This window comes from Salvelinus sp. IW2-2015, unplaced genomic scaffold (genome assembly GCF_002910315.2).
Source record: "Salvelinus sp. IW2-2015 unplaced genomic scaffold, ASM291031v2 Un_scaffold2546, whole genome shotgun sequence".
Classification (NCBI taxonomy): domain Eukaryota; kingdom Metazoa; phylum Chordata; class Actinopteri; order Salmoniformes; family Salmonidae; genus Salvelinus; species Salvelinus sp. IW2-2015.
The window spans coordinates 29,330-40,536 of NW_019943859.1; the positions used below are offsets into that span (position 1 = coordinate 29,330).

General features: G+C 43.0%; 2 protein-coding genes across 2 annotated transcripts in view; one reads left to right on the forward strand and one right to left on the reverse strand.

The window, feature by feature from the left end:
- Positions 1 to 11,207, forward strand: part of LOC139025355 (perforin-1-like) — a 57,479-nt gene that overhangs the window by 17,377 nt on the left and 28,895 nt on the right. The window lies entirely within an intron of this gene.
- LOC139025353 (perforin-1-like) lies at positions 5,588 to 7,250 on the reverse strand. The gene is made up of 4 exons (XM_070440441.1): positions 7,147 to 7,250; positions 6,455 to 6,617; positions 5,921 to 6,040; positions 5,588 to 5,804 (listed from the first exon to the last, which is right to left on the reverse strand). The coding sequence occupies exons 1-4, from the start codon at positions 7,167 to 7,169 to the stop codon at positions 5,673 to 5,675; spliced, it is 438 nt and encodes a 145-aa protein (XP_070296542.1). The 5' UTR covers positions 7,170 to 7,250; the 3' UTR covers positions 5,588 to 5,672.

Below are 11,207 nucleotides of genomic sequence, written 5' to 3' on the forward strand. Positions count from 1 at the left end.
GACTCATATCTCCCTCACTAGCTTTAAGCACCAGCTGTCAGAGCAGCTCAGATCACTGCACCTGTATATAGCCCATCTGTAAACAGCCCATCTATCCACCTCATCCCCTTACTGTATTTATTTTATTTATCTTGCTCCTTTGCACCCCAGTATCTCTACTTGCACATTCATCTTCTGCACTTCTACCATTCCAGTGTTTAATTGCTATATTGTAATTACTTCGCCACCATGGCCTATTTATTGCCTTATCTCCCTTATCTTACGTCATTTGCACTCACTGTATATAGACTTTTTGTTTTCTTTTTCTACTGTATTATGGACTGTATGTTTTGTTAATTCCATGTGTAACTCTGTTGTTTTATGTGTCGAATTGCTATGCTTTTTTCTTGGCCAGGTCGCAGTTGCAAATGAGAACTTGTTATCAAATAGCCTACCTGGTTAAATAAAGGTGAAATACATTTTTAAAAAACAGCTAGAGCATGATCGTGAGAAGCGAGAGCATGATTGTGTAAAATATGAAAAAMAATTGGCATTTAAACAGGATATGGAGCTTGCTAAAATCAAGCTGCAACAAGAGCGMCTAGAGCTGGTTAGGGAAGGAGAGCTTTCAGGGACGAGTTTGCTCTGGGAAGGTGACCCAGATTTACCTAGGGGTCGTTCCTCTTTTGGTCATGCCCCGGACACATTTGATATTGTTGGGAACTTACGTTGTTGCCTCAATTTAATGAAAAAGACCCTGATACATTCTTTGCGCTGTTTGAGCGTCTTGCTGACGCTAGGAGTTGGCCTGATTCTGACCGAATGTTAATGTTGCAGTSTGTTTTGACTGGTAAAGCGCAGGAAGCATATTCAGCTCTTAGTGTAGCCGACAGTGTCAGTTATGATAAGGWTAAAWTGGCTTTGTTACAGATTTATGAATTGMTTCCTGAGGCTTACCGCKAACGAMTWAGAACTTTAAAAAGGGATAATAAACTGACTRGTGTTGAGTTTGCGKGAGAGTTATCTTCAGTTTAATCGCTGGTGTTCCGCCWSTGCAGTTATGACTTTCCAAGGGCTGTGTGATCWGATTATGCTAGAGCAATTTAAGGACACAATCKRMGATCKTACAGTCACMTACATTAACTAYCGAAAAGTAAAGACTGTGGCTGAAGCTGCGGTTTTGGCGGACGAGTATGTTTTGACTCACAAAAGTGTCTTTGCAGAGCCCCGTATTRGGAGTGAGTGGGGGCGTTAGGAGAGATTTGGGCCTCGCTCACCGAGATACTTTGGTTCACGGACAAAGTTTCATTCAACTCGGGTTGAGCCTGACTCCCGTGGTAAAGCTGACTTTGGTCAAGAGTGTCACTACTGTCAAGGTTCAGGTCATTGGAAAAACAAATGTCCGGTTCTCAGGGCTAGGGGTAAATTCAGTACGTGTGCTTACGTTAAATCTAAGCCTACGGCGRTAGCTGCACCTGTTCCACATCAGTTCACTCCTGACACATTGTCTCAGGCCCAGGGGCATGTGAAAGTCCATATTGACCCAGACTATTTACCTTTCATTACGGAMGGTTTTGTGTCTATTTTAGGAAGTAAGGACCTAGTGCCAGTGAAGATCCTGAGAGACACAGGTGCCTCTGAATCATTTGTGTTGGAGACTGATTCGGGGAATAGTGTTCTAATTAGGGGAATAGATTTGAACACTCTGTCAGTTCCATTGCATAAACTGATGTTGGATTGTGGACTGGTGAAAGTTGAGGTTGTTGTGGGGGCGCGTCCTTCGTTGCCTATTGAGGGTATCGACGTTATCCTTGGGAATAACTTGGCTGGTGAGCGTGTGTGGCCTGTCGGGTTTCCACTAAGCCGTCATTTGCAGGGATTCCTGATGAGAGTGCGCAGAGTTTCCCAGAGGTGTTCTCTGCGTGTGCAGTGATGCATTCTATGAGCCGTGGCYAACTGGTCACTACGCGGACTAACGAGAATACCAAGAAGTCTGTCACTGCTTTCCCTGTTATCCCATTATCTGTATCCCGCTCCGATCTAATCAATGCGCAACTGACTGACCCCACATTAGAAGAGTTGCGTGACCAAATTGTGCCTGTGGAACAGTTGGGAGATGTCGCCCATGGCTATTTTCTCCAAGAGGATGTCCTGATGAGAAAGTGGGTGTCTCATGGTAGGTGTTTTCTGGGGTAGGCGACTGGTCAGGTTTTTGTACCAGTTAAGCTTTGTGAGTTGGTGTTGACAACTTCCCACAATGACGATGCTGGACATATGGGTGTGAGGAGAACCTACAATCGCATATTAAGACATTTKTTTTGGCCTAGGTTAAAGGATGTTTCTGAGTATCAAAACTTGTCACACCTGCCAATTAACTGGTKAACCTAATCAAGCTATTAAGCCGGTACRACTGTTTCCTATTCCTGTACTCAGCCAACCTTTTGAGTATCTGATTATTGACTGTGTTGGTCCTCTGCCTCGTTCTACAACGGGTAGTAGTTACCTGTTCACTGTGATGTGTCAGACCACTAGGTTTCCTGCTACCTATCCTCTCCGGTCTATCATGACTAAGTCTGTTAAAAGCTTTTACTCAGTTTTTCTCACTGTTTGGAATCCCTAAGGTCATTCAGAGTGATCAAGGATCTAATTTCACCTCTAATCTGTTTGGTCAGGTTCTCCAACAGCTCCATATGAAACACAATTTGTCTTATCACGTGCAAAGTCAAGGAGCACGGGAARGTTTCCATCAAACACTTAATCTTTGTTGAGAGCTTATTGTACTGAGATGGATTGGGAGGGGTTGCCTTGGTTACTGTTAGCCGCTAGGGAGGTTTCACAGGAGAGCACGGGTTTCAGTCCAAATGACTTTGTGTTTGGACATAGGGGTGCGTGGACTTCTATCTGTCCTCTTCTAACTGTTGTGTCGTTGACTATCATTAAATGTGAAGACTGTATATTATCAAATCAATTCTCTGTGTAATTTTATACGCGATTAAACTTATGTAACTTTAACTAGGAAGTCGGGGCACCACGGGAAAATATTTAAAGTGTCTATTTCCCAAATTAACTCTTCAGATATTTTCATATCTTATCGATTACTGTCAGTTGTTATTGTATTATTACCTCATCCGTCATATTCTGAATGTTGCAAACCCTTTAATATCTGCACCAACCCTAGCACAGAAGTACATAAACACAATTCGTTCACACATGGGTTAGTACATGATACAAAGGAAAAGTCCCAAGCGGATGAAACCGATATGACAGCTTGGTAGACAAAGGAAAGGGGATGGGGACCAATCAAGAGCAGGAAACTCATAGCTGATAACTACACTCATAGAAATTGCTAATACTTTGAAAATMAACAACCGCTCATTCGAAAATAAATTGCAATTTACATTTTTACAAGCATATGTCTTGTCCATCTGCTGGAGAGTCGACAGAAAAGTCTCTGGTTGCGTTCCCCAGGAGTCAGTCTGTCACAGTTGTTATAATGTATACTTCAGAGTACCAATCGGAACTGTTCTTAGATCGATTGCGTTTACCAGACTAAAGTATTTAAACAGCTGCAGTCTGAATAATTGTTCTTTAGTTCATAGCGTTGTAGCCATTTCAACGAGGGAACTCCCTGTCCCGGCGTTCTCTTGACTAAATGTATATTTTGTCACTAGTCCTTTTATTCTGGAGTAGAAAAGGGCGGTTCCATTCCGCCTCATGTAATGTCTGGCTCATGGGGGCGTGGCCACTGACTAGTTAAACTTTATATTAAAATCCATTCTCTCATTTAGAAAGCTAACATCACATTTAATCTTTTCYCAAATAGTTTCACAGCATTTAGATGTAAACCCCATAATTGATTAGTGAACGCAACCAAAGACACAGTGTGTTTTTTCTGTTGTCACGACGTTGCCCTCTTTGGGTACAGCGAGCACCATCCCCCTCTCTCTGCACCATCTCCCTCCTACACCCAGGCTGCTGTTAGGCAGGTCATAAATTCCTGGAGGAGATTGTTCCTCATGGCCAGACAGTATAGAGAGTGAGTTTTCATAGAAAGGAACTTCTTCCACCTCACAGAACTTGAGAACGTATAAATGGTCGTTGAAGTAGCCAGCTACGAACTGGTCCTTTTGGTACAATTTTGTGAAACCCATGAGACAATACAGCTACATTACCATAACCCTGTTTATACAAGAGTCTCAGTTGTGAGGTTTGCATCTAATTGCTGAATAAAATGAATTGGTAAAGATGAAACCATTTGTGAAATCATGTAAAATGATTTTTAAACTGTTTGAGGAAGGAAACTCCAATTCCCTTTGGAGTTTAAATAAATCATAGGCCCACCCCATGAGCACAGACATTGATCTGGTGTCATGGGACAGCCCCATTCTGCTCTTCCGAATATAACCACCACCTTGGGAATTTATCTTCAGACCATGCTTCTCTCAATTACGAGAGGGCCAAGGTTTGAGCCCATTACTGAATTCTTAACCATACGTGGTTCAACTGAGACTATCGAACCAACAGAAGAAAAATCTTTGATACTAAGTCTGCAGCTAGGAATTCAGTATCATTGAACGCGAAGACCGACAAAACATCTATTCTATAACATTGCTGAATGTTACTCTGAACTATCCATTCTAACCACGGCAGAGAGAGTGTGGACAAACTCTAACAGACACAAATTTTCCAACAGATCACGGCGACACTGGGAGTAAATACACTGCTCAAAAGAATAAAGGGAACACTTAAACAACCCAATGTAACGCCAAGTCAATCACACGTCTATGAAATCAAACTGTCCACTTAGGAAGCAACACTGATTGACAATAAATTTCACATGCTGTTGTGCAAATGGAATAGACAAAAGGTGGAAATTTTAGGCAATTAGCCAATAAAGGAGTGATTCTGCAGGTGGTGACCACAGACCACTTCTCAGTTCCTATGCTTCCTGGCTGATGTTTTGGTCACTTTTGAATGCTGGCGGTGCTTTCACGCTAGTGGTAGCATGAGACGGAGTCTACAACCCACACAAGTGGCTCAGGTAGTGCAGCTCATCCAGGATGGCACATCAATGCAAGCTGTGGCAAGAAGATTTGCTGTGTCTGTCAGCGTAGTGTCCAGAGCATGGAGGCGCTACCAGGAGACAGGCCAGTACATCACGAGACGTGGAGGAGGCCATAGGAGGGCAACAACCCAGCAGCAGGACCGCTACCTCCGCCTTTGTGCAAGGAGGAGCACTGCCAGAGCCCTGCAAAATGACCTCCAGCAGGCCACAAATGTGGAAATAATATTTCTTTCTCCAATTTGGACAATTAGGAGTTTTGGGAAGAAGGTCTTTGTTCTCCACCCCTCCATGGCAGCAAAGAGAAAGTTTCTACCAGGATTTTATAACCGTTGTAAAACGTGAGGTAGGAGAGAGAGTGAGCATGATATACAGCCGAAAGGGCCACGTCGTGACACTGTAAAAGGTAAGTGTCGAACGGTCTCAAATCCAGTAGAAARATTGATGATCTATTTTAATATGCTGTGCACCATCTAAGGCATCTTCTGAGAAATCATTTAACAATTCAGAAACATGAAGCCAGACAGACCATCTTGCKGTAAAGCACGTTTTTTTTTTAATGCTATAAGGAAGTGAATACGAGTGAAAGAATCAGACTCAAGGTTACAATCTAATCATCATACTGTTCCATCTAGTAGCCGTAGCTGTAGGAGTAGTAGACAGTGCCTTTCTTCAGGTAGCAGGTCTCGATGTGTGTTCCTCGGCGGATGGTTGTGGTGCAGGTTCCCATGTGGCGATCTAGTCCGATGACATCATCCCACACCTAATAATTTATCATAATAACAATAGTAAAAAATAATCTCTCATAATAATTGATGGGATTTACATTGAGCACTGGAAAAGCACTAAGCGCTTTGTATAGTAAGGTGGGAAACTCACCTCCACCGTCAGGACAGAGTTGGGAAGGATGTTGGCAAAGTTGAACTCGCCGGGCCAGATGGGGTTTTCCTGTTTCTCCAAAGTGTTGCTCTTGCCATGAAAGGATGAACCGCACCACACCTGAGGAAGATAATGTTGTCAGTAGACTTTATTAAATTATAATTGTGGATTAAATAGTAATTTATTAATGTATGTACAGTTGGCTCACTTGATTGAGGAACCAGTATATGTATCTTCAAATTAGATTGTTCATTCATTGAAAAAATAAAATAATTCACCTAACAAATAACAAGCCAATCACTGTCATTTTCATGTTCACATGTCACTGTAGGCTACTTGATGTCCAAACAAATGACTGCTGACTGTCCACTGTTTACTGTTTGATTAGTGCTGCTATGTCTCTGTCCTTGTGTTATGATGTCTGTCCTGTCTGTCACATTACCGTACTTCTTCTGTTTTATCACCCCACCTGTCCGTCCCTCATTTTATATAACAATGATTTGGTAACGGACTGTTCTGGTTAAATTAATTCACCTTGACGTAGGGGTTTGGTTTTGAGAAAAAGCGTCCTTTCAGGTTGGCGGCACGAATATCCCACACCCTAATGGGGCCGTCATGCAGGTCACAGTGTACAGGAGCCAGGGTGCATAGCACCAGCAGTCCCAGGAACAGAGAGAGAGAGGCCATGGTACACTGTCTGTGTGTGACAGGAGGGGAAGATAAACATGCCCATATGAACTTGAAACTAAAACTACAAACTGTATTCAGAGAGTCGTCAAAAATAGAGTTGAAAGATCAGGATATATTATCCGTGTTAAGAGATTAGTCAGTGGAGGAAGGGAGAGAGAGAGACATAAATGGAAGACACCAGAACAATCCTGAAGCAGCATAAATACAGGCTATTATTCAATTGCAGATAGTGGCTTTCCAGAAGTGTGTTTGATTTACCCACCAGCGTATCCTGGATGGAGGGAGATGACACTTGATATAGAAACTGTCAGTCCCATGGTGTTACACATTCAGTTCTGACAGCAAACCTGGCTGAGAAGTCATCTAGTGTACTCATCCAAACTGACACTTCATTTTCTATATGTGCAAATCTAAAAGCGCTTTTTGGAAAGCCAATCACTGTCTGCAATCGACTGAATCCCAGCCACAGTCTACAGAGATTAAAGGTAAGATGGATGCCCTCACAGAGAGTGTGGAAGAATAAGCTCTTGTCTTACCTGGATATTCTTGAGATTGCCATCTGTCTTCTCTAATCACCCAACTGCTGATGGTCCTTACTGTGCCATCTAGCTGTTTATAAAGATCCCCCCCCCACACCCACACCCACACCCAGGTGGTATGATGACCCCCAGGTGGTATGATGACCCACAGGTGGTATGTAGGACTACTTGTGACGACCCTCCCACTCTGTCTGCCAAATTCTTTCTCTTTGCTCTTGTTTTCCTTAATAGGATGTCGGTGGGCYGGGCTGGGAGGGTCYTCAGCGAAATGGGACACACCTGGACCCAGGTGTGTCCCAGGATAAATGCACCTCTTCCCCATTCATTGAGGAGACTGTCTCCATGCAGACACAGACATATTTTGGTTGTGGTATTTTTGTGGCCTTGTGGTTTGTTTGCTTTGGCACCTTTCAACACCCCGCATTATCACATTTATGCATGCAAAACACTCACTTACACTACTGATTACTCACACCATTGTTAATTGTATTTAGTTTACTGTATTTACTAAATATGTTATTCCTTGTCTCCCTTTTGTTATGAACTTCGAGCCTGTTGGTGACAAGTGGGAGCTCATCCGGGATCATAAGGTTGGTTCCTAGACATTTTGGCGTATAGCATTATGACGGTCTAATACAATGTTTGGCTTACTAGTATGTGTTGTGTTTGGGAGAAAACGTGGAGTTCATGTTAAATTGTAGGTGCTTTGTTTGCATCTTTTGTTACAGTTCTTGAGTTTGGTGCCCAGTATTGGTTGCCTTTTTGTTTTAGGTAAACTTGCCATTGCGGTGGATAGTTGGTTGTGTGCTTTGTTGGAGAAAGTACATTGGTTAGTTACCCGGCCCGTGCCCAGGCTGGAGACTCTTGCTCTACTCGCTTTTGGGACATCGGTCCGAGGAGGTGAGTACAATCGGCTGTGTACCTGTTAGTGGAATTTAATAATTCCTCTAATATACTCATTCATTAAATTCAATTTGTCTATTTATAAGAATTTGTAAGATACTTATTAACATAAAATAGACAGGATACAGTCTTATTAAAATTAGATAATAGTGTTTATTCTCGGAGCACGCTCCCATTTGATCATAAACACAGACTTATATACAAGATATGACGTCATAGGTTACAGAATAAGTCTCATTGTCCTAACAAATAGAAGGTTCAAAAGTTCATCAAAAGTTCATTCCAACTTCACAGCACACACATGACGGATAATATAATCAATTATCCTGAAGGCTCACTATAATTTATTACCACTTTAGCAGACAACTCAAGATAATGAAAGACCTAAAAAGTGACCCACAGCCTTATCTAAACATCTCAGGGCTAAGTTGGGTCAGTTCAACCAGAGTTTAACGACCTTTCTGCTTACTTTATAACCCACAACACAAATCTCTTTTCACCAGGCGTGCAGAGTTCAATTAGTTATAGTTTTATCTAAAGCTAGAATTTGTTTTAACTATTTATTAACAAAATTCCTAACAGTACCTCAGTGGGAGATTTGGGTAGGGTAGTGACACTTACTACCCGGAGCTATAGTTTCCCCCCCCTCTGTTAGGCTTAGCGACGTGTTTCACTTTTGGAATATGTTGGGCATGGTTAATGTTATTTTTGTGAGGTGTCTGGGGGCTGAGCAGTTGTCTCGGGGGCACATCCGTGGCATACCCACTGCAAATCCGCACGACTAGGGTTGAGTTACTGTAGGTTTTGGGGTAGACTAGGGTTGAGTTACTGTAGGTTTAGGGGAAGACTAGGGTTGAGTTACTGTAGGTTTAGGGGAAGACTAGGGTTGAGTTACTGTAGGTTTAGGGGAAGACTAGGGTTGAGTTACTGTAGGTTTTGGGGAAGACTAGGGTTTAGTTACTGTAGGTTTTGGGGAAGACTAGGGTTGAGTTACTGTAGGTTTTGGGGAAGCTACATATATCTCATCTCTCTTCTGTGGTGCCCAGTGTGATTGTCATTTCTCTGGTTGTGGTCTGGTGTGCTCAGCAGAGGGAAAGAGCGAGATCTTTTATTTTTTTGTATTTACTTCTGACTATGGTGTCTAATGTAGACGAGTTCATTTGCTTTCCATCAGGAACTGTTGGAATTATGTACTAAAGAACAGCTGTGTAAGATTGCTGAACACTACAAGGTTGAAATGAGTGATACATGTCTAAAATTCTATTGGGTTGATATTGAAGGCTAATCTGATGAGTGGTGTTGAAGTTACCACTGGGGCAGCCTCTGCTGAGGAATCGCCGTCTCCCCGTAATGTTACAATGACCGCTCCATCGGTTAGTAGCGTTCATTTTGAACAGCAGAAAGAACTGCTTCTGTTACAGCTTACCTCCATCATGACGTCCCCCAAAGGACCTTTTGCTAGCTCCGGACTGCCAGCTTGCTAGCTCTGGACTGCTAGCTCTGGACTGCTGGCCCTGGACTGCTGGCCCCGGACTGCTAGCTTGCTGGCCCCGGGCTGCTAACCGCTAGTTTGCTGGCCCCGGGCTGCTAACCGCTAGTTTGCTGGCCCCGGGCTGCTAACCGCTAGTTTGCTGGCTCCGGGCTGCTAACCGCTGGCTCCGGGCTGCTAACCGCTAGCTTGCTGGCCCCGGTCTGCTAACCGCGAGCTTGCAGGCCCCGGTCTGCTAACCGCTAGCTTGCTGGCCCCGGTCTGCTAACCGCTCACTGGACCCATATGTTCACTTGGCTACGCATGCCTCTCTAACATCAATATGCCTCGTCCATTACTGTCCTGGTTAGTGATTACTGTCTTATTTCACTGTAGATCCTCTATCCCTGCTCAATATGCCTTAACCAACCATGTTGTTCCATCTCTTACATATGCGATGACATCACCTGGTTTAAACGTCTCTAGAGACTATATCTCTCTCATCAATACTCAATGCCTAGGTTTGCCTCCAATGTACTCACTTCCTACCTTACCGTTGTCTGTACACTATGCCTTGAATCTATGCTATCGTGCCCAGAAACCTGCTCCTTTTACTCTCTGTTCCGAACGTGCCTGACGGCCAGTTCGTATAGCCTTTAGCTGTACCCTAATCCTTCTTCTCCTCTGTTCCTCTGGTGATGTAGAGGTTAATCCAGGTCCTGCAATGCCTAGCTCTACTCCCACTCCCCAGGTGCTCTCATTTGACTTCTGTAACCGTAAAAGCCTTGGTTTCATGCATGTTAACATTAGAAGCCTACTCCCTAAGTTTGTTTAACTCACTGCTTTAGCACACTCTGCCAATCTGGATGTCTTAGCCGTGTCTGAATCCTGGCTTAGGAAAACCACTGAAATCCCTAACTATAACATTTTCTGCCAAAGGGGGCGGTGTTGCGATATACTTCTTTATTTATCCAAGTCTGTACCCAAACAATTCGAGCTTCTACTTCTAAATTCACCTTCCCAGAAACAAGTCTCTCTCTGTTGCCGCTTGCTATAGACCACCCTCTGCCCCCAGCTGTGCCCTCGACACCATATGTGAATTGATTGCCCCCCCATCCATCTTCTGAGCTCGTGCTACTAGGTGACCTAAACCGGGACATGCTTTATCTTCTTATGGCTGAAGTCCCGTTAACGGGATCGATATGACAACAGCCAGTCGAAGTGCAGGGAGCCAAAAAATAATAATAAAAAACAGAAATCTCAAAATTAAAATTCCTCAGACATTCATGTGTCTTATATCATTTTAAAGGTAATCTTGTTGTTAATCCCACCAAAGTGTCCGATTTTCAAATATGCTTTTCAGCGAAAGCACTACAAACGATTATGTTAGGTCACCACAAACCACAATAATCACAGCCATTTTTCCCAGCTAAAGATCGCTTCACAAAAACCAGAATAGAGATAAAATGTATCACTAACCTTCGATTATTTTCATCAGATGACACTCATAGGACTTCATGTTACACAATACATGCATGTTTTGTTTGATTAAATTCATATTTATATAAAAAAATCTAACAGCCTGTCTACCTCCGTTTGTTGTTTGAGAGAGATTGTATAATTGTGTTTGTTTAACTTTCAATAAATATTTTTATTCCTTGTCGTCCACGTGTCTCCCCTTTTGTTT